The sequence below is a fragment of the Rhinolophus sinicus genome, linkage group LG06, assembly GCF_036562045.2.
Source record: "Rhinolophus sinicus isolate RSC01 linkage group LG06, ASM3656204v1, whole genome shotgun sequence".
NCBI classification, from domain to species: domain Eukaryota; kingdom Metazoa; phylum Chordata; class Mammalia; order Chiroptera; family Rhinolophidae; genus Rhinolophus; species Rhinolophus sinicus.
The window spans coordinates 162,970,976-162,993,694 of NC_133756.1; the positions used below are offsets into that span (position 1 = coordinate 162,970,976).

At 55.8% G+C, this 22,719-nt stretch overlaps 1 protein-coding gene across 1 annotated transcript; it reads right to left on the bottom strand.

Annotated features, from left to right (window-relative positions):
* Positions 1 to 11,463: 11,463 nt before the first annotated feature.
* LOC141572350 (uncharacterized) lies at positions 11,464 to 22,105 on the bottom strand. Its single transcript, XM_074337100.1, has 2 exons — positions 22,019 to 22,105; positions 11,464 to 12,987 (listed from the first exon to the last, which is right to left on the bottom strand). The coding sequence occupies exons 1-2, from the start codon at positions 22,103 to 22,105 to the stop codon at positions 12,031 to 12,033; spliced, it is 1,044 nt and encodes a 347-aa protein (XP_074193201.1). The 3' UTR covers positions 11,464 to 12,030.
* Positions 22,106 to 22,719: the final 614 nt, after the last annotated feature.

Sequence of the window (22,719 nt, forward strand, 5' to 3'; positions counted from 1 at the left end):
GGCAAGATGGAGGTGACAAATGTGAGGGACATTTTAAAACAGGAATCCATGGCCTTGGTGGCACTCAGACTCAGAGGGGTCCCAGGTCACGCTCTGGAAAGCTGGCTCAGCCTCAGGTCTTGAAGGCAGGCTCATCCTATCTGGGCCCCAGCAGGGTGGGGATCTAGGGGCAGGACTGCGAGGTGGGGTCCATGCCATGGCTGTGGTGGCCGAGGGAGGGAGGACAGTGTCAGGAGGACAGTGCCACCTTGAGCCGGTGTGGAGCCTGTGGTGGGGGATCACTGCTGGTGGGGGCACCCCGCACCCTCCTTCATTCTCCGGTAGTAGGCAGGGCTTTCCCCCGAGCTCTGGAGGCCGTGGGATCTTGTCCTGCAGCCCGAAGGGTGTGGGTGGCCCGGAAGCTGGGCCCCATGGGGGACCCAGAACCAGAAGTGAGGAGAGCCGATAGCCTCAGACCAGAGAAGCACTATCACCCGGCCTGGTCCCTCTGGATGGTTCAGGGCAGCTGGGCAGGGTAACCTCCAGCAACCTTGCAGAGGCACTGACCCTATGGGGGCTGGGCCAGGGTCACAGGGCAGAGTGACAGCCATAGTGACCTCCTCCTGGGCCAGGGGCTCAGCTCCAAGAACTTCTCATGTGTTATCTTGCCTCCTCCTTAAAGAACCCTAGGAGGTGAGGACTGTTAGGACACCACCTGGCAAGTGAAAAAACTAGGGTCTCAGGAGAAAGGGGACCCTGGCTGGAAGGGATGCAGTGGGGGAGGGGCAGAGCTGGGATTCACCTCACCCCTGCTGATAGCTCCTGCCAACCATGAGCCATAAGGGCACCAGAATACAGGGGGTGTGTGTCTGTGTGTTGTGTGCCTGTGTGCATATATATGTGTGTATGCGTGTGTGTCTCTGTGTGTGCAGGTGTGTGTATGTGGTATATGCATGTCTGTGTGTGGTGTGCATATGTGTGTACAAGCATGTTTCTGTGTGTGTGCATATCTCTGTGTGTGATGTGCGTATGTTGATTGTGTATATGGTTGTGTGTATATGTGTAGCTGTGTGTATATGGGTGTATCTCTGTGTGTGGTGTATCTATGTGCATGTGTGGTGCGTGTGTGTGTGTGTGATGTGTCTGTGTGTGCATTGTGTGCATGTTTGTGTCTGTAGTTTGTGTGTGTGGTGTGTGTGGATTGTGTGTATATGTGTAGGTGTGTGGGGGGCATACCTCTGTGTGCGTGTGTGTATCTCTGTGTGTGGTGCGTGTGTGTGTTTTAATGACGCAAAACCTTAGAGGAGGCGCGGTCTGGTTGGAGCGCTCTCCCTGTGGCTTGCCGAGGTCCTGGCCCCAGGATCCGGGTGGCTGGCCACATATGGCCTTCTGGGAGCCACAGGCTCAAGCCAGCCCCTGGTTCTCCCTAGAATCTCAGCCTTTTCATTTAGGAAAGGGGAGGCTATGCCCACTTCTCACAGTGTTTGAGGCCTGAGCAGGTGGCTGTCAGGGCCCCTGAGGGTGGTGGAAGGCTCTGTGGGCAGAGGATGGACAGGCTGCTCTTCGGGGTCCCCATCCCTTTTTGTAGGTGGCCCCTGGCCAGAGCAGGAAGCCTATGGACAGATCTGTGGCCTCCAGCCTCAGGGAAGAATATATGACTGTCTGTCTCACTGGTGGGGGTTCCTCCTACCACAGGACCTTTGCACATGCAAACTTCCCCTCCCTCTACTTCACTCAGGTGACTCCTATACTTGCCTCGGATCCCAGACCACAGGTGACTTCCCAGGGCAGGCGTCTGACTTCTCTAGCTGGGATCACCCTCACAGTCCCCGCACCCTCCTCGATTTATGGGGCTGTCTGTTTCACTTCTGCCTCCATCACTAGACTGAGGTCCCTGAGGGCAGGGCCCAAGCCTTCTTGCTCATCACTGCGTCTGTCATGCGGGGAGGCCTGCGGGGTCTCTGCTCTCGCTCCCCACATAAAAACGCAGGACATGGTGAGGCCAAAAAGGAACACCCATGGAGCCATAGATGGGGGAGTCATACCACTATATTCTTGCTGGCGGCTGGGTTGGAGAAACAGGAAACAGGAGCCACACAATTCTCAACCCTCACTGCATCGCTATCAGGCTCAGCCACCATCTTCTTGCTAGCACCCATCTTTCTGCTAGCCTAGCCACAGCAGTTATATTAGTGGCCTTTGGCTCACTGGTTACAGCTGACGGCCAACTAGCCACAGCTGATGGCCATGCAATCACAGTTGATGGCCATTTACTACCTGAGCCAGGACCTGTCTATGTGAGGCCGAGAGCCTGGAAACTGCTTTCTGGGGCTCTGTCCCCACAGCATCCCAGTGCCTGACACAAAGCCAGGCCCATGGGGGGAATGACTGCTACAAACTCCATGCCCTGGGCCCTTAGTCTCGGCAGCCACAGAAAAAGCAGCCCAGGATTCAAAGTGCCTTCCAGCAGCAGCTCCAGGTGAGAGCTTTAGATGGTGGAGGAGAAGGTAAGAGACAGGGTGGGATAGGCTCTGAGGCTGGCCAGCCCCAGGGGACAGGAGAAGCAGTGTTCAAGGTCGTAGATTCCATCACCAGGCTGCCAGCATGCCGCCACTGGCTAGCTGAGTGACTGTGGATAATTCAACCACTCCATGCCTCAGTTTCCCCTTCTGTCAAGTGGGGATAATGACACACCCCATAGGGCTGTTGCAGGGACTAAACAAGAGAGTTGGTGTGAAGGTTTCAGAATACTGCTTTGCACATCATAAATGCTGTGTGTCAGCTTTCTTTATTTCTTTCTTATTTGCTTCAAATTTAAAGTTTTTAAAAAATTACATAAACGTTCAAGGCACAAACTTAAAAGAACCAAAAAACAATTTAAAAAGAAAATTTAAATCCCCAGAAATCTCGCCACCAAAGTAACTACTTGGATTAATTGGGGTTACGTTCAGCTGTGAGTAACAATCTCCCAAAGAGCAGTGATTTCAACAAGACTGAAATTGGTTTCTCTCTTGTGTGACAGTCTGGAAATGGTATGGGAGGTGGTCCCACCCAAAGCCTTCAGAGGTTGGGCACCTTGTATTGTCCCTGAGACATCACCCCAGAGGTGTGGTCCTCCTGTGACATTTTGGTCCAGGATGGCAGCTGGAGCTCCAGCCATCACATCTGTGTTCCAGCCAGCAGGATGGAAAATGGGACAGAGAAAGCGTATGCTACTTAACTGTTAAGGAAGATTTTCGCAAGCTGCAATATCCCATTCTTTCCTCCTTCCCTCCCTCCCTCCCTCCCTCCCTCCCTCCCTCCCTCCCTCCCTCCCTCCCTTCCTTCCTTCCTTCCTTCTTTCCTTTCTCCCCCCCACCCCTCATTGGTAACATGGCCACACTTAGCTGCAAGAGAATCTAGGCTATATGGGTTCTGCTACCAAAGAAGACGGGAGAATGAATGTTTGGGGACAGCCAGAAACCCTGCCATATTACATTGGCCATCTCAGTGAGTAGGCGTCCTTCCCACTCTTGCAGTGTTAGCGCACACACACGCACACACACACACACACGAAACAGGATGTTTTTTCTTGTTGCTTGCTTTTTTCATTCCAAAGCAGCTCACAGGTATCTTTCCACATCCACAGAGACTCACAAGGTCATTTTTAAAGATGGCTCACGATGCCACCACACAGATGATTCCCGCAGTATCCACAGAGGGTAAGACTGCTGCCAGTTTCCCGGGGTTATCATCCATGTCAGTTGGCCATCCCTGAACGGGTAATCTTTGCACCTGGCTGGAACATTTCCTTAGCAGAAGTTCCCAGAGGTCGATATGCTGAGTCAAAGGGGAGACACTTTTGACATTTGGACATGAATTGAGAAACTGCCCTTCAGAAAGGTTGTCAGAGTTTATACTCCCCCCACAGCGCCTGCTGTCGGTCACGTGTGGGCAATCAGGGCAGAGCTGGGGATGTGCCCAGACCTGAGGCTCCCCCTCCCCCCCGCTCTGCTTTCTCTTTACAGGTTGGTTCCCATACCTGCTCCGAATCTAGGGCCCTCGCCTACATTCTACATAGAGCAGTGTGTCCCAGTTCTCCAGGGGACCCTGGACTAACTGATCGAGAGGTCCTGCTCTCTCCAGACAGCAGCAAGATGCCTGGGGACACTTAGGTTTAAGTTAAGCAGGGGCTGTGGCCGGGGGACCTGGAGGAAGGGCAGGGTGGGCAGCCCATGGGTGACCAGACTTGGCCCCTGGACCAGGTAGATGAAGAGAGTTCAGCCACCAAGGCTTGAGATGTCATGTCTGAGAGTGCTCAGACCTCTAGGGGTCAGCCCGGTAGCTCCCAACCTCAGCTGGCAGCAAGGTTGCCAGATTTAGCACACAAAAAAGAAGTCCAGGATGCCCAGTTAAATTTGAATTTCAAATAAACAACAAATAATGTTTAATGTGTCCCAAATATTGTATGAACAGGCCTAGAAATAGAAAAGAGAAAGTCCAACTGAGATATAGTCCCTCGCGATGCAGGCGGTCCCCACTCCCCACCCTTCACCCCCACGCCCACCCCCCACCATGGATGCATTTCTTCTTCTCATGGAATCGCAACTCCTTTCTGGAAAACATGAGCGGGCATGCACAGTCCATCCACTGCAGATGGTCACCAGCAAGACAACGGCAGGGGGAACACGTCCGTGTGGCAGATGGGTACCCGGAAAAGCTCCAACGCTGGTGCTCAGTGACATACGGCCCAGCCTCCTCCCTGACCAAGGCTAGTTGGGCAACGGAGGGACACGTGAACCCATTGACCACCGGGGCTGACCAGTGGCCTCTCGGGCTGGTTCTTTAAGAATCTGAACGAAGAGACACAGACGATTGCGACTGAGGAGTGGAGCTTTCACAGGAAGCTTGTGGCGAGTCAGGACCGGGCACGCACCCTGCACTGTGCGTGCCACGAGGTTCAGCAGAGCATGGAGTCTTAGAGAAACAGCGGAGTGGAGTGAGGTGGAGAAAGAAGCAGAGACGAAGGGTTCTGTGAAACCCTGGAATTCCAGATCCCCTGAGGACCAGTGACCTTCAACTTCAGTCCAAGACGGCTTGTTGTATGAGTCTCTGGGGCAGCCCTAAAAGGACCCCGAACTGGTGGCTTAGACCAACAGAAACTCATCCTCTCACAGTCTGGAAGCGAAAGGTCTGAAATCAAGGCATTGCAGCGACGCCTCCCTCTGAAACCTGTGGGAAAGGATCCCTCCTGCCTCTTCCAGCTTCTGGTGGTTTGCTGGGGATCTCGGTGTTCCTCGGCCTGTGGACACCTCCCTCCCGGCCTCCTTCTTTACATGGACCGCTTCCCTCTATATGTCTCTCTGTCCAAATGTCCCCTTTTTTATCAGGGCACCGTCATATTGGACACGGGCCCACCCTCATGACCTCGTTTTGCCTCTATAAAGACTATTTCCTATTAAGGTCCCATTCTGAGGTCCTGGGGTTCAGGACTCCAGCATCTCCTTTTGGGGGGAACACAACGCCTGTGAGCTTGCCTTTTGCCTCCTGGTAGCCACACCCCTTGTACTGGAGCGAGTGAGAGTGGGTTTCTGTGCGCCCACCCAGAGCCTCACCACAGCTGTTTCCGGAGCTCACTTTAAAGCCACATGAGTGAGGAGCCTCCGGAGGCCGGGACGTGCTCCCGAGAGCGGAACCCCCATCAGCACCTCCCAGCAGGTAAACAGCCAAAACTTGGGCAGCAAAGCAAGGGGTCGGGCAAACGGCCCGCCACGTCTGCCTCAGAAGGTCAGGTCAGCCTCTGGCCCCAAATCTCCAGGATGTGAAATGGGGCTGGGCTTCCGCCTGAACCACCTGACGGCTGGTCATCATCTTCCTTCCATTTTGTGGTAGAGATCGGGATAATGTCTGGATGTTTCCTTGCATCCTTTCCCCAGTCTGTGCTTCCACAGCTTCCTATTACCCACGGGCGTTGCATACCCCGTGCAGCGCACGCCTTGGTGCCTTGTGCCATTTTCCTGTTCACCCTTGCTGACTTCTATTCATCCCTTAAAACCCAGCGGTGATCCCTCCGGGAAGCCTTCATTCAGAGGCGAACAACGACGTGATCTCTGGGAACAGACATTGCCGAAGAGTCTGCTCTGTCCTGGAGCCACAGACTTCTTACCTCACCTGTCTGAGACTCAGTTTCCTCGGCTATAATGGCGGTGATAACACTTGGGGCCCCACAGTGCAATGCAGGTAGGAAGACGTGTGCTGTGCAAAGGCTGGTTGTACTCAGCGTGTAATTCAGGACTTTTCCGAGTCACAGGGTCCAGCCTCAGAGTGGCCTCAGCACTGGCCAGGAGACCTCGTGGCTTAACGGCAGCTAATGTACAAACCAGACATTTCTTCTGAGGCGCAGAACTCGGCATCTCTCCAAGAAGCTCTGGGGAGCCAGGCAGATCCACCCTGAGGGCAGAGTGGGCTCAGGGCACATGAGGGGTGAAGGACGTGTCTGAGGGCTTGAGTGGAATTCCAGGGCAGGAAGAGAAAAGGGCGGGTGTCTGGGGCAGCGTCAGGTAGTACCCGCGGGCTGGAAGTCAGGTAGAGAGGGGAGAGGGAGGCGAGGGCTCCCCACCTTCCAGCTGTGGCCTGTGCCCTGCTGACTCTGCTGGGTCTCACCTTTGCCACTTGCAAAGTGGGGACAATCATTTCCTGGATAGTCCCCTCCTTGGGGCCTCAGCAGATAAAGAGCTGAGGGCTGCAAATGCCCTAATGGCCTTGGAAGTTTACGAATGGCACAGAAATTGGGGCAGGGAGCAGAAGACCCCTGCTTTTGTAAATAAAGTTTTATTGGAACATGGCCATGCGCATTCATGGACAGACTGCCTCCGGCTGCTGTGCTTCTCAACGGCAGAGTCAGTGAGTTTCAACAGAGACTGTGTGACAGAGCCAAAAATATTTACTGTCTGGCCCATTACAGAAAATGTTGGCCAAGCATTGCGGAAAAACAAAAGAATTCCTTGTGAGAAACCCTCTGTTGACTAAATAATCAATGACAAATAACTGTTGCTGAGTACCGGGCATTGTTCTAGGTGACGGGCATCGCACAGTGAACAAAACAGATGACACGTTCTGCCCTGGTGGAGCTGACATTCTAGTCAAGGGAGAAAGACAGCAAGCAAAATAAAGAAGCAAATCACACGATCTGCATGTGATAAATATTAGGGAGCTAACCAGCAGGAAAGGCAGGTGAGGGTCAGGAGGGCAATTTAAATGAACTGGTCAAGCATGGGCTCCTGTAAGACTCCTGGTAAGAGGGGAAGAACCACGTGGACGTCTGAGGAAACAGTGACCCAGACAGAGGGAACAGCCAGTGCAAAGGCCCTGAGGCAGGTATGAGAAGGTCCGAGGAGGCAGGTGAAAGGGTGAGTGGTGGGGACCAAGACAAATTGGTAACGGCAGCCACTCTACCATGTAGGGATTTACCCGCCATCATGGGACTTGGGCGGAAATGAGCAGCCATGGGGAGGTTTTGAGCAGAAACGTGTTCTGTGCTGTGCTGAGAAGGGCCTGGGGTCGAGGTAGGACAGGAGCCGGGACCAGCCGGGGTCTGCACAGGGACCAGGCTGCAGATGCCGTGGCAGCTCTGAGATGTCAGGTCCTGGAGGCAGGATTTGCTGCATTTACACATTAGAAGTGGGAGGTAAGAGGCTAAAGGGGTCAAATGTGAGCCATACCAGTAACTTTCAGGCTGTTTGTTTCCCTGTCTCATTCTGTGTTCCTTCCCGGCTTCCCACTCTGGAAGCCCCTTGAGCAGAGGGGCCACCTCCATCTTGGCTGTCGCTATACCCAGCGTTCACTGCCTGCAAATGCTGCTCGGCCACATCTGTGGGATAAATGAATGAGTGAGGAGCCAACCGCCACAGGCTTCTGCTTCCTCAGGGAGTTACAGGCTGAACTGTGTCCCCTCCCCACAAATTCCTATGTCGGAGTCCTGACCCCCAGCACCTCTGAATGTGACCATATTTGGAGAGAGGATCTTTAAAGAGGTATTAGGTTGAAATGAGGTCACTAGGGTGGGCCCTACTCCCATATGACTGGGGTCCTTATAACAAGAGATCAGGACACAGACACGCACAGAGGGACCACCGTCTACACGCCAAGGAGAGAGGCCTCAGAACCAGCCCTGCCGACACCTGGCTCTCGGACTCCAGCCTCCAGGACTGGGGACAGTAAGTGTCGGTGGTTTAAGCCGCCCATCTGTGGGACTGTGTGACAGCTGCCCGAGCAGACACACAGGGAGTGTGGCAGTATGGTGGGTGTGGAACAGGGCACGCTCTCCACACGGGGCAGGAAACAGGCACTGAGGCACCGCACGGGGCCTCACGACAAATAACTCACTGTGGGAGCTGAGCTGGGCAGGACCCCCATCTCCTGGGGCCCACATTCATCCTGGGGCCACTGAGCTGGGCAGTGGACAGCATGCATGTGACCTCTGGAGGTGGTGGTGGGACGATGGCCCTGGACTTCCAGCTGTCACCTGTTTGCTCGGCTGTGACACGGGCCCCAGCACCTCTAGGACACAGAAGAAAGCCAGCCAGGCTCATCGTGCCCTCCTCCCCAGCAGCTCCCTGTGCCCAGGAAAGGGCACCTCAGGCCTCGAGGCTCCTCCCCCAGCCCACCCTCAGGCACCCGCTGTGGATGGGCGGGGTGGGTGGGGGGCCACGTTTCCATATGGCCAGGCCTGCTGCTCTCCCACCAGCCACTTCCTCTGGGTGGGTCTGTTTCCTGCAGATCTCCTGCAGCTCAGCTAGAGTTCCACCCCACTCCCCGGTCCCCTTCACCGTCTCTGCTGGGGTGGGCCTGTGCCCCAGGGCCGAGGCAGGTGGGCACCATGGCACTGGAGGGCCTGCCCACCCCCAAGGCCACCCAGGCCAGCTCTGGTGGAGGTGGAGGTGTAGGACCCTACTGCCTCTCGGCCGGTTTGGAGCTCTCTGTCTGGCGCTGGGGGAGCAGGAAGCATATTTGCAACGCAATCTGTTGGCCAGGGGCCCGAGCCGACCCATGAGGGATGAAGTAATGTCCTGCAGAGGCCACGCGGAAAGGGTGGGGCTCTCCCTGGCGTGAGGGGACTCCCACGGCCGGCTGGGACTTTTCCCAGAGACCCTTGGGAGAGCGATGGCTCAGGGTGACCTCCAGGTTGGGGCATAAGTGACCTGGTGCCCACATAGGCCCTGCTGGGCCACAGTGTGACCTTGGGTGGGCAGGGCCCCACTCTGGTCCCATTTCCTTCTACTGAGCAGAGAGGGATGGGCCAGCATTTCCCAAGGTTCCTTAGATCGCACCCAAGAGGCCACACTTCACTGTGTGCTGCTGGCAGGGGACAACCTGCAAATGTGAAATGATATCAAAATTAAAAAGCTGCAAAGAAAGAAAAAAAGGCCTGGGTTCCAGGGTGGCAGTTTCAGATGTGTGACCTTGGGTGGCTCATCTCACCTCTTGGGCCCTCCTCCTTCCCTCCCTGTCACCTGTGTCCGTCACCTGCTGTGGGGACCATGGACTCCAGACCCAAATGCTTGTGAGCTGCTGGTGTTACCATCACTATCTTCTGGAGTCCACCCTCGAAATGTCCCCTGCTAATGGGACTCCTATGGATGGGGACCCGTACCTCCAGAAGTCCCCTGCTTTCCACCACCTGGGAGGGGTCAGATGCAGTGGGCCCTCGGACCTCGAGCCTTCACTCTGGGGAACAGCAGGCAGGAGGGTGCAGGATGAGGGCTGGCGGCCAGGAGGGGTGAGGAAAAGTCTGCAGTGGGCTCAGCGGGCAGGGCAGGGCAGGCAGCGGGGAGGAGAGAGCCAGGAGGGAAGGAGAAGGCAGGAAGCGAGGCTGGGGTGGGGGTTCGGGCATAAGACGGGGTCTTGGAAACAATATAGACTGTGGGGACAGCCAGGGGCGGTTGGAATCCTGGCTCCCCTGTGGCTGTGGCTGGGGTAACCTGCACACACCTGCACGCGCCCCCTGTAAACAGAGGGTGCTGCATACAGCTCCATTTGAAACCATTTGAAACGACAGGCAACTGTGCATTCAGGGTCCAAGCTGAAAATGGCTTTCTCTGTGGGTAAAAATCTACACGTGACTCAATTCCCTCCCACCGTGGCTGAGAGGAGAGGACCCCAGACCCTTGCTTGGAGCCTGGATTCCAGTGACCGTCACTGAGGGTTCATCACTGTTAAAAGGGGCCTCAGTGAAATGGCACAGAGGGACGGCCACGTGGGGCGCGTCCACAGTAGAACTCAAGAGCCAAAGCTGGGGTGTATTGGGTGCTGGCAACGTGCTCACACCTTCCACAAGTCCTGAGGGTGGCAGCACACAGACCATAGGATTAGGGTGACCGTCCAGCCCGGTTTGTGGGGACTGAGGGAGTTCCCAGATGTGGGGCTTTCGAGCTAAACCTGGGAAAGTCCAGGGCTAACTGGGGAAGCTGTCACCTTACTAGGAACTGGGGGGAGAGAAGCAGGAGGACAGATTGAGATCAGCCTAGAGTGGTCGCTGAGTGCCAGGACGATGGGGGGGCCTCCCAGATGGCGAGGAGCCCCGAGAGAGTCTAAGCGAGGCAGGTGGAATTGGAGGCTGTGTTTCCAGTGATAAGAAGGACAACCACCCTGACTCCTCACACCCGAAATAGCAGGGGTCTACTGTGGACCTCAGCTCCTTTTCAGAAAAGGAGATGGAGCCCCAGAGAGAGAGTGTGACATGCCTATCTGGGGCGGGCTGGGGCCCCGTCTTGGGCCACCTGTCTGGAGCCCTGATGTCCCCTGACACTGTTGCTCCCTCCTTCCCACACACACCCTAACATGGCTGTCCTTGGAGATGTGAAGAGTTTTGCTTCCCTCAGCCACAAGCAAAGATGGCAGAGGACCTGTGAGAGGACCATGCTCAGGGAATGTCTAGACAATGACAATGACAGGTGGGGCTCCAGGCACCTGTTTCGGCGTGGGGCACCTCTTCCCACCATCCACAAGGCTGGTGGGGTGTCACCTGGGAGGGCATGGATAAAGGCACACGTTTTGGACACACACAGCTAGAAGTCCACAAATGAGCCGTTTCTATCAGATGCAAGGCTACAGCCATCACGGGTGCCTCCTTGCCACCATGGGGCTCTTGGATGCCAACGGGTGCCCCCAAGATGGGGTGGAGGATGCAGGGTCGAGTGCTGGCACCCAGCTTCATCCCTGGAATGAACGCCTTCTCTGAAAGGCCAGGCTGGGTGGTGAGGGCCCTTGTATGGCCGTGGGGAGACCTGAATTTTAGACCTGCTCTGCCCCCAATCTGGGCTTGAGGGTGTGCACCTGTGATATGAGTCAGGTAGCCCTGAGGGGCCCGATGAATTCTGAGAAGTCCAAGGTGCTGTGCAGGAGCTCGGGTGGGGTGGGGTGGGGTGGGGGTGGGTGGGCCCTGCTCCACCTCTGAGGTGCCTCCATTCCAAATTCCCCTCCCTCTTCCCCATGGAGCATCTGAGCTGGAGCCCTCAGCAGCCCTGGCACAGCCTGGACCAGACAGGGAGGCAGGTTCCACTCAGTTCCCCCACATGCACTCACTGCAAGAGCTGGTGGATGGAGCTTCTCCAGCCTTCTATCCCAGCGGGGTCCACAGCCACCACTCATGAGCACCAGCTGGGACTGGACACAGGGGTGAGGAGGACACATCCCCTCAAGGAGTGCTCAGCTTGGTCAGGAGCAGAAACCGAGGTGATACGGGGCACAGCCGCCCTGGGTTTCAGTATGCTCCCCTTGCCCATTTCACAGCCTAGCTCCAGCACACCTCCGAGGCGGGTCTCCACTCTTGGCTAAGTGACCCCTTCCCAGCGGAGGCGTAAGCAAGGTGACATCTACCTTAGTCATCATTGTCCTCTTCCCCACCCTTCTCTTTCCTTCCTTTCCCCTTGTCACTTCTAAGTCACACACGTGGTGAAGAGCTTCCAGTCTCATTTTTCTCATCAGTTAAAACGAAACAATCCCTCCCCACAGCACACCTGGGACATGAGTGGGACTCTGCTCAGAAAGCATATGCTTCACTTCCTGGACACACTAAATGCAAGTAAATGTGATGAGAGTGATGCTGGTGGTGCTGGAGGTGATGGTGCTGATGCTGGAGGTGATGCTGGTGCTGATGTTGGAGGTGATGCTGGTGCTGATGCTGGAGGTGATGCTGGTGCTGATGTTGGAGGTGATGCTGGTGCTGATGCTGGAGGTGATGCTGGTGCTGATGCTGGAGGTGACGCTGGAGGTGATGGTGCTGATGCTGGAGGTGATGCTGGTGCTGATGTTGGAGGTGATGGCGCTGATGCTGGAGGTGATGCTGGTGCTGATGTTGGAGGTGATGGTGCTGATACTGGAGGTGATGCTGGAGGTGATGGTGCTGATGCTGGAGGTGATGGCGCTGATGCTGGAGGTGATGCTGGTGCTGATGTTGGAGGTGATGGTGCTGATGCTGGAGTTGATGCTGGAGGTGATGGTGGTGATGCTGGAGGTGATGCTGGTGCTGATGCTGGAGGTGATGCTGGAGATGCTGGAGGTGATGCTGGTGCTGATGCTGGAGGTGATGCTGGTGCTGATGCTGGAGGTGATGGTGCTGATGCTGGAGGTGATGCTGGTGCTGATGCTGGAGGTGATGCTGGAGATGCTGGAGGTGATGCTGGAGATGCTGGAGGTGATGCTGGAGGTGATGGTGCTGATGCTGGAGGTGATACTGGAGATTCTGGAGGTGATGCTGGTGCTGATGCTGGGGGTGATGCTGGTGCTGATGCTGGAGGTGATGCTGGTGCTGATGCTGGAGGTGATGGTGCTGATGCTGGAGGTGATGCTGGAGGTTATGGTGCTGATGCTGGAGGTGATGGTGCTGATGCTGGAGGTGATGCTGGAGGTGATGGTGCTGATGCTGGAGGTGATGCTGGAGATTCTGGAAGTGATGCTGGAGATGATGGTGCTAATGCTGGAGGTGATACTGGAGATGCTGGAGGTGATGCTGGAGGTGAAGCTGGGATGCTGAAGGAGGAGGAGAAGAATCAGCAGGTGGTATAGTAGGTGCTCATAGAAGGTGCCTTCTAGCTTTACATAAAATTCTCTTTGCTTCCTCTTAAAGCACGATACAGAGAAATAATCAAACTCCCAGATGGAGGCACCCCTGGAGGGGCCTCCCCGCGGCTTAGTGAGGACCATGCAGTATGGAGAATTGGGCCAGGGGCCTGGTTTCTTTTTGGCACTGCCACAGAGCCTCTTTGCGTTGCGGTTTCCCCTTCCTAAAATGGGAATAATAATCGGGCCTAAGCATTATTTATTGCGCAGTCAACAAGATGACGTGGCAAGAAAAGCCCTGAGAAGCATGGCTGACCCACGAGCCTAACAAATATTAGCTATTACCGTTCTCCAAGGACCCAGCATGAGAGACCAGCTTCACTCAGAACCAGTCCAGTTCACCTTCCCCGTGCCGGGTGCCTGTGCAGGGTGCCCCTCATTCTCTCCTGTCACAGCCACCTGGAGCCAGGGAGCATCCTGGCCTCATCAGCGAGGACCGAAACTCTACAGGGCAGGGAACTGTGGGGTCACTGGGCAAGGCGGGGACAGGTCTCCTGCCTCCTGGCTCTCCTCTCCCTGCGGGCGGCGGCTGGCGGGCTCTGTGGAGGCTTCTTCTCCCTGCTCTGCCCAATTAAGCACAGACGCCATCTGTCTCTACTGGCTTCCCGGCGGCCGGAGGGCGTCTGGTCAGCTCCTGCACACAGGCTGCAGCTTGTTCTCTGAGGAGGCCCGTCTGGGGTCCCTCTCTGTCTGGCCCTGTCTGTCTGGACTTGGACAGCTCGAGATGTTTCCACTGCTCGGGGGTGTCTGTGCTCTTCCCAGGGCCCATGGAACTCAGGGGTGTGTGGTGACTGACCTCGGTCAGCAGGAAGCCAGCCCACACTCAGGCCTGCAGACAAGGCCACAGGCAGGCCAGCCCCGAGGTGACCACTCACTGGGCTTGAGGTCTGGGGAGGTTGAATAGCCAACGGGAAAAATTCTTCGGGCACCTTCTCAGTGACCTCCTTGGCTCTTGACATCCATCCTTCTCAGAGCCAGGAGACCCGGAGTGCTGCCTCCAGTGGGAATCGGGCCCCCACCTGGGAGGAGCAAGGAGGCCGTGGAATGCCTAGCTCACCTTAGCGGCTGGTCAGGCCACCGTGTGCAGAGGTGTTGGCCACTGGCGCGCCCTGAACTGATGGCATCAAGCTTCAAACCCCAGGGATAGCCGTGCAGCAAAGGACAGCCAGTGCCAGGGCCACAGACACTGGGCTGCCATCTTGGAATCTGGGGCCGTAAACAGCCACAGGCCTTAGGGGCCCAGTGACCACAAAGGCACACCATTGCCCTCCTGGGGCAGAGGGGGCTTTGTATTCCTGGCTCGGGACTACTTTAAATTATCTCCATCCAAAACCACAACCAGACTCACTAGTACCAAGAAGGGGACACCGATCCCGCAGACCCCCTGGGTGGTCTCAGAAACGGTGGGGGGAGACCCAAGTGTGGAGCACTGCATTCACAGCAAGGTCTTGAGGCTAGTCCCAAAAAAGTCCAGAGCTGGGGTGGAGGTGGTGCACAGAGGGGCCTCGATGTGGGTGATGCACAGGGAAGAATCAACAGAGGGGAGGGCCAGGCCACTGGGCTTTTGGCAGCAGCCAGAGTGTCCACCTGGGAGGCAGAGGCCCACCTTCCAGGGACAAATGGAACACACACTCACAGCTGCCCACGGCTGCTTGTCAGGGGCTCAGGTGTTTGTCCGTACAACGGGGGCCTTAACTGTGGAGGCCCCCCCCAACCTGATGCCAGGTATGTCAGAATTGACCTGAGCGTGTGGGAAAGGAACAACTAACAGAAGGAGGGAGGGTGGGCGAGAAGGAAGATACCCGGTGATGCTAAAGATGAATGATAAGGAAATTGCAGAACCCTCAAAGTTGGACGTCAAACCATGAGATGAGTGAAGGCCATCGGCACAGACATTTATGTGGCTCGTCTCAAAGCCGCCAGGCTGTGTTCCAGTCCAGGCTTGGCCTCAGCCCCCGAGCTCCCCCAGGACCCGCACAGCAGAGCTGAGTTGGGTCATGTATCAGTCAGGATAGGGCAGGTTAAGCTGCAGCAACAAACGACAACAAAGCTTAGCAGCTCCTAAAAGCAAAGGCTGATTTCTGTCTCACACACCATGTCCATGTCCATCACAGACCTGCAAGGGACCTCTGCTGGCGGGACAGCCACTTTGTCAAACATGCAGAGCGAGGCCGGAGGTCCCTCCTGCCTGGCACTGACATGCGCTCCGGGCGTTCACCTTTCCTGCACCCAGGCCTCAGTCCGCAGCACTACCGAGGACTTACCAAGTGTTTGATCCACGGGCTTGCAATCCCACATAACGTCGTCTCAGACCACCAGGCCCACTTTACAGCACAGAGGTGCGGGCCTGGGCCACGAGGGAAGGGGCGAGTTCTTGTCTCGCTAGACTCTGTCAGCACCTTGCCGACCCACAGCACCCCCTTGAGGATGATAGTGGGTGCTGCTCAGGGGCAGGAGCCGGTGTGTGGCCCCAGCTTCCTAACACCCAGGGAAAGTGACAGCCCCTGACCTGCTCTGTGGGAGGCCTGAGTGACCAGAGGCCTGTGGTTTCCAGTTTGGAAAGGACTCTCTTGGGAAAACGAGCTGGGGGCTGCAGAGTGACACCAGAAACCCTAGTCCTGTGCCCAGGGCCCTTCCCACAGCCCACCTGAGGCTGCACCCAGAAACTGGACGTGCAAAGCCAGGGGACAGACCCCAGAGCGGTCAGACCACAGGTCAGTGGTTCCTTTAGGGCCCGGAGAGTCAGCTCTGTCTCTGAGATGCTGTCCGGGGTACAGCGCAGGCTGAGCTGAGTGGATGTTTCTAGTTTGCCTTCTGCAGAGAAATAAGCTAGATAGGGTGGGGTGGGGCACTCTGTGGATGGTTAGTGCTCAACTAAAAGCTACCATCTCTGAAGCACTATGCAAGCCTGGCACTGAGAAAGGGGCTTTCCATGTTATCCCATCTATCCCATGAAACTGTACCATTCCCGAGGGGTGGGGGCCCTGGAGATTGCGGCTTGCAAATGGGAAACTGAGGACAGGACAGCCCAGTGATTCTCCCTGAGTTGCCAGGGCTCCAGGTCTGCGCCCAGGGCCCCCACCCCCCCACGCCCCACATATTGCCTTTGGGCCTGAGAGTAGCAGTCTGGCTCACTGCTCTGAGTGGTCCCCCATCAAAGTTCATGGGCACCATGTTCTGGGGGTCCTTTGGGGATTGCTTGGGCCAATGTGCATGGCTTTAATTTTCCTCTGTTTTGGCAAAGGCAGATGGTTGCCCTGATGTCAAAACTAAAACGGGCCTCTGTTTTCACCAGGAAAGTTTTGAGTTTTCCTTTTTTCCGGTCCTTTATTCATGCACTTCCTGATGTGTAATCTGGGAGGATTGTGTTGTAGAATGGACAACGGCCTTCAAGTGAAAGGACAAGCCCAGCTGCCCTCGCAGGAGGAGGTACCAGGGTCGGGACCAGCCAGGTAATATGCAGGCCCAGGGCCCGTCATTCCAAAATTATCAGGAATTTTGAGGGTGAACCCTCGAGTGAGCCTCCTGTGATGCTGGCCCAGGAAGCCAGGCCTGCCCAGAGGGCGAGAGGAGGGGCTGGGACCTGGGCAAGCCCTCTGCCTCTCTGGGCCTCTATTCCCACGCTGCAAATGGGAGCATGGAGGCTGGAGGACGGCGGCGCTACCCACCACGTTCCCGGCCCCAGAGTTAACCTCCATCCAGTCTTATCCTGGAGAGCACCCGAATGGGTGCGGGCTCCCAGGAAGGCCCAGGTACTGGCTCTGCACCCCCATTTAGCAAGATGACCCCACTAATAAAGCTACCCCTTTGCTGTGGCCACATGAGACGGAGATAAAGAGAAAGCAGGCTGATCTCAGGAGTGAAGAGGCCACAATGGGTCCTGGCCACCTCCCTCCAGGGCTACAGAGGGGAATAAATGAGAGAACAGAGTGGGCTTTGGAAACAAATATGGCTCAATGCTGGTGAATGGAGAATCTCATTCATTCATTCACTCATTCATTCATTCATTCATTCATTCATTCATTCATTCAGGGAAGGTTCACTGAGCACGCCCAGTATTGCCTGAGCCTGTGCTGAGGCCAGAACCTCAGGCAGAGGTGCCTAGGGGCATCACTGACGCCAGGCCCACCCACACCCCCCTCCGTGCTGGCCCCTAAGACCTCTGGGCAGCCTGTCTGCCCCTTCATTCCCCACCCTAGTGTCCCCACCCTTAGTGCCCCCACACCCCACTCCCTGCCTCCTGCTTTGCCCTCTTGTTCCCACTCTTCATGCCCTGCTTATCTGTGGTCTCCCCACCACACCCCTTGCCCACAGTTTCTTACAGGCCACCGTCCCCTCCGACAGGACAGGACTGGGCCCCTCTCCTGCTCTCTTCCAGCCTCACGTCTCTTGCGCTTCCCCTGCAGCCCCTGGCGTCACCAGGGCAGAGCCTGACACCTTTCCTGGATCAGACCTTCCACCACCCACGGTCCCCTCCTTTCTCTGCTTGGTCACAAGGCCACACTTGGGATCCCTGAACGCACCGGCTGTTCTCATAACCCCGGGTATCTGCACGTGCTGTTCCCTCATCCTGGAAAGTCTGCCCTTTCTCCATCTTGCAAATTTCTATTGGACCCAATGCTTAGCACAATGTCTGCGCACAGAAGGTGCCCGGTAATGCTTGTGGAATGATGAATGAATGAATGGGGCTTTAGCCCCAGAGAGGCCAACCTACACTGGCTTTTGTTCTGCACTGACTCTGTGATCTTAGGTAAGTAATTTTCCCTCCAGGCCTCAAGTGCCTCCTCAGTGACATGGATGTAGACGTGGGGTCCACCTCTGAAGGCTGTCACGGGATGCCAGTGTCTGGAATTAAGGAGGTGCGACATGCATGGAAAAATGATGGAGTGAAGCCATTTCTTCCCCCTGGATGTGCTTTGCTTCACTCCCATATTTTCTTGGCAAAGTCTCTCTTGCTGGACATTGACAAGCAGATTCCAAAATGCATAGGAATTTGCAAAGGGCCAGGAATAGTCACGCTGTCATGAAGAACTGAGGCAGAGGACTGATAGCAGACACCAAGGGCGAACACAGGCAATGGGACCTCAGACAGTGTGGCAGTGACACTGTCCCCATCCACCAGGGGAGCAGAGACCCACACCCAGAGGGTCTCGGGCTGTGCCAAAGGTGCCACTGCAGAGCCTCTTCTGTAAGGCTGGGTATTCCCTAAGGAAAAAATGTATCTCGACCCTTACCCCACAGCACACACAAGTGAATTCCTGATGGATTACAGATCTAAATATGAGGGTTTTAGAAGAAAAATAAGAAAACGTCTCTGTGTTGGAGTAGGCAACTTGGCTCACTTGTCAAGAATGCAAGACGCACTTCACTGAGTGAGGTAGTAATGTTTGAATACTGGAAGAATATTCCCCAATTTTCTATGCTATTCACAGTGGAACAGCTACAGAAAGACACACTATTAAGTGTCATCTGCATTAACATTTTTTTCCAGCACTTTCTTAAGTCTGGACAGTCAACAAATCAATCAATCAATGTTTGCCAATTTCCATGGTGTAAATAGTCCCGTGATGGCCAATTGCAAGCCACCAAAGTGGAGTCACTGAGCGCAGAGTTGGGAAGAGACATGTAGCGGCATGTCATTACAAAGTATTTCCATCATGTAAATACAATAGACCACGTAACCTCAGAGCACAGATAATAGTAAATAATTAGGAAGTGGTATGTTGTGAGTACTTAACGATACCTATTTTTTTAATCTAGTTTATACAATTGTAGGTTGTATAATTTAATTTTCAGTAATGGCCATGGTTAACAGCCAACTCCCAAATTCCTGAAAACTGAGTAATCAGCTCTTAAGCACTGGTATGAGGGTGGGATTAACCCTATTCTTTCTCCTCTTCTGCCACCCTCCAGGTCTCCATTAATTCCATTTAATGCAACTATTCAGTCCTATCTCCAGACGGCTGGGGCAGAGGGTGGGGGGTGCTATACCTGTCCCACCCCCACAGTGAGCTCAGGGAGGGAGCAGTGGATGTGGCAGCCCCCTTTCATTTGAGGAGACTGAGATCTGAGGGAGGTGCCTTCCCAGAGCCGCACGGAGCCATGGCAGTGCTGGACTGAGCCTCTCCTCTCCTGGCCCCCAGACCTGTGAGCCTCACTCACCAGCACCAGCTCCTTCTATGAGAAAATGGAGTCATGTAGGTGACACACCTTCTGCTCTGAGCTGACCCTGGGGTCCCTTCACTCCTTTCTGTCCCTCTTCAGCTCAGACAACAGGACTTTCCCCAGCTGAGTCTAAGGGTGGCTGGGAAGAGGGGTCTCATCGAGCTCCCACAGCACATAGGAACAAGATAGCGATGCATTTGTAGCCAGAAGAAGCAGAGCCAGGGGTCAGGTTAGAGACCAAGGGCAGAGCCTGGAAGTGGGTTGGTGTGAAGGCAAAGAGGCAGACAATGAGAAGATGGAGAGAAGGGAGGGACGGGGTTTGGGAGGGGGTGGGGGAGGGAGAGGGGGCAGGTGGGCCGGGGGAGGGATGACAAGGGCCAGGATGGAGAAGGATGGGGACCTGGCGTTTGCAGCCAGTCAGAGAAGTGACCCTGAAACAAGACTGGACAGAGACAAGGTGGTGGCCCCATCCAGGGTACACCAAGATGCATTCTGGTCAGCAAAGGGGTCCAAGGATCTCCAGGGGTCTCATCCTAGAGTGACATCCCCAGAGAGAGGTGGGGTGTGGTGTTGTCCGGATCCTTGGGGGCTGAGGAATCCAGCCTGGGGTTGGAGCCCTGTGTGTGGGCAGAGATTACTCACAGCAACTAAACAGCCCCGCCCACTTCAAAGACCTAGCTCCTGCCTGGAGAGCCGTCCAGGCATGTCTAGACCTGGGGCCTCGCTCTTTCCCTCCCGATGCATCCACCTTCTGTGCTGGGGGCCAAACCCACTTCAAAGGAGGGCAGCATTGCAAGATAGAGTGCCTGCTAGAGACAAAGAGGAGGATGGTCCCATGGCAACTGCTCTCAATTCCTCAAGTTGAGGGGGCCTGCTGAGAAAACTCAGGGGGTGGCCTTTGGTGGGGGGAAGCTTAAGGTTGAGGGGGCAAGAGGGCACTTAGAAGTGGAGGGTGAATGTAGGTGCTGGTTCATTTTAGAGGGATACACCCTCAGGGAATCTCAGAGCAGCAAAGGATGCTGGGAATATCCCATGCAGCCCATCACTGAGCAGACTCAGAGAGGGTGCATGGTTGAATTTCGTCTCCCAGCCCATCAGGGCAGAGTTGGCAAAGATTTGGGGAGCAGGATGGCAAGCACCCCAGGGCTCCACCCTGGGGCCCAAGCGGGACCAGAACAGGGCCATCGTGGGAGCTCTGAGAAGCCACAGGGAGATGCCTGGGGGCCCCGTCGCCTAGCGACCAGGTTCCCGCAGCCCTGGCGGGCCCCTTGCTCTGGGCGCTGCCCACTCCTGACACTGGCTACGAGCACTTTTCACTGCTGTTGTGCATGAATGAGCACCAGGCCTCCTGCCAATTGTCCCCCTCTTAAAAGGCAGCCCCGGCGAAAGGCCTTTTCAAGTGGGATCGTGCAATGCCACCCAGGCTGGGCGAGCATTGTTGGGGGGCCGGGGTCCCGGCTCAGAGGCTGGGGTCAGGGGGCCACACAAAGCATCTCGATGGAGGCTTCATGCACTCGGCCGCAGCAACCCTGTTTATTAATCTGCAAAACTCGCGCCCCAGTCTTTAGAGGGGAGATTGAGTGAAAAGAACGTCTTTTGAGGAGCGGCCTTTGAAGGTGCAGTCCCGGGCTCCCTATTAAATTGATTTTAAAGGGCAGCAAAAACTCATGGGCGACTGGGCATACCCAAAAGCCCCTAGGGCTGGGGTGAAGGCTGGGGTTTGGGACATGCCACAGGCCAGGGGCGTGGTTGGGCAGGTGCCGTTGGCTGGACAGGTGGAAGGTGAGTGTGATTGAGGGTGTGGGAGAATGATGCCTGGGGTGCACATGTTCATGCTTATCTCTCTCTCTCTCTCTCTCACACACACACACACACACACAGCGGGGTCCCAGTGGAACACCCTGGAAAACTGGCTGTTCTAGATCAGCAGGTGGGGAAAATCAGACAGGGCAGGTGGGCTGGATGGAGCTCATCATCTGGACAGGGACACTGAGGCAGGCCAGGCATCTGGCTCACAGGGGAAGGACCCAAGGGCTCTGTATCACATGCCAATTAGCCCCAAGGCTGGCCCGCCCAGAATAAAGGGCCCCCACTTGGGCGCTCCCGGAGTGGGTGGGTGCCTCCTGGAGGTTCACAGCAACTTTATTCAGCACAGCCCCAAACTGACTCACCCATAGGCCCCTCAGCAGCTGCATGTGGTAGAGCCACACGACGAAGTTATTACTCGGCAGTGAAAAAGGACAAACCACAGACACAGGCACCACACGGCCGCATCTCAAAAACAGCCCGCTGAGCCAAACGAGCCAGACACAAAAGAGAATGTGCTACATGATTCCATGTACATGAGGTTCAAGGGCAGGCAAAGCTATTGATTAGGGAGGAGCATGAGGGAACTATATGTGAAAGAACTCATTGCATTGTCACATAAGATCTGGGCATTTCACTATACATAAATCGTATTAAAAAGAAGTCGGTTAATTCCAATGGGAAGATGTGGGTGAGCGGTGAGAGGGAAAGAAGGTGGCAGCAGACCACCAGCATGTGGCACGGAAGACCTGTGCCTCTGTGCCTCTCTTCCCACATCTATAAAACGGAGTCACACCCGAACCCAGACCTGGGACTTGGCACACACAGAACGTACTCCGTAAACCCTCCCCAGCCAAGCGGCCTCTCTCTGCCAGCCCTGGCTCCACCATCGTCCGGGCCGGCATTTCCACTGTTTGTCGTGGCTCATCTGGTTTTGCCAGCCTCCTCCACGTGTCCTAGAAGCATGCACCTCGTTCCATCTCTGCTTAGCAAGGTTCCCCGAGGCCTGCAGCATGGTGTTGGGATCTTTGGGTGGGTAGGAGAGACAGCCCGGCATGTGTGCGCCAGGAGGGACCCAGGGAGAGCCCGCTTCTACCAGCCACAGGGGCCCATGGTTCGTGCCACCACCTACGTCGTCCCTTTAAACCTCATCTGTTCCCAGACCTTGGACACCCCTGGAAGTGGCAGGAAAGTCGTGTCCAGGGCCTGGAGAGCAGCTAGCAGGCTGGGCTGCTGATGGAGGCCACACCACAGATGGTGGCCTGGGCCCCAAGCACTAAGGGTTGGTAAGGTGGCCTCAGGAAGGGAGTGGGGACAGCAAAGTCGAGGATGTCCCAGTATCTGTGGAAGGAGACAATCAGACTCACGGAATAGGGTACTGTGCCCTCCCATTATCACTAGGGCCAGGTCCACCCCAGTGACATGGGCACAGCGCTGGGTGGGATAGTCGGCCCATGGAGCTTGGAGCCTGCCTGCTGAGAGGAGTCAGGGTGGTTTAAATCATGGGCAAATCTAAAATTCGAGGGCTCCAAAGAGGAGCGGGTGAGCTTGTGGGGGCCCAGCCTGATCTGAGTCCGGGAGTGGCCTGAAGAGGGAGGGACAGTGAAGTACCGAAGCGGGAGGCAAATGAGTAGCCCAGTGTCATGTAGGGTGTCACGCGGGGTCTCAGTT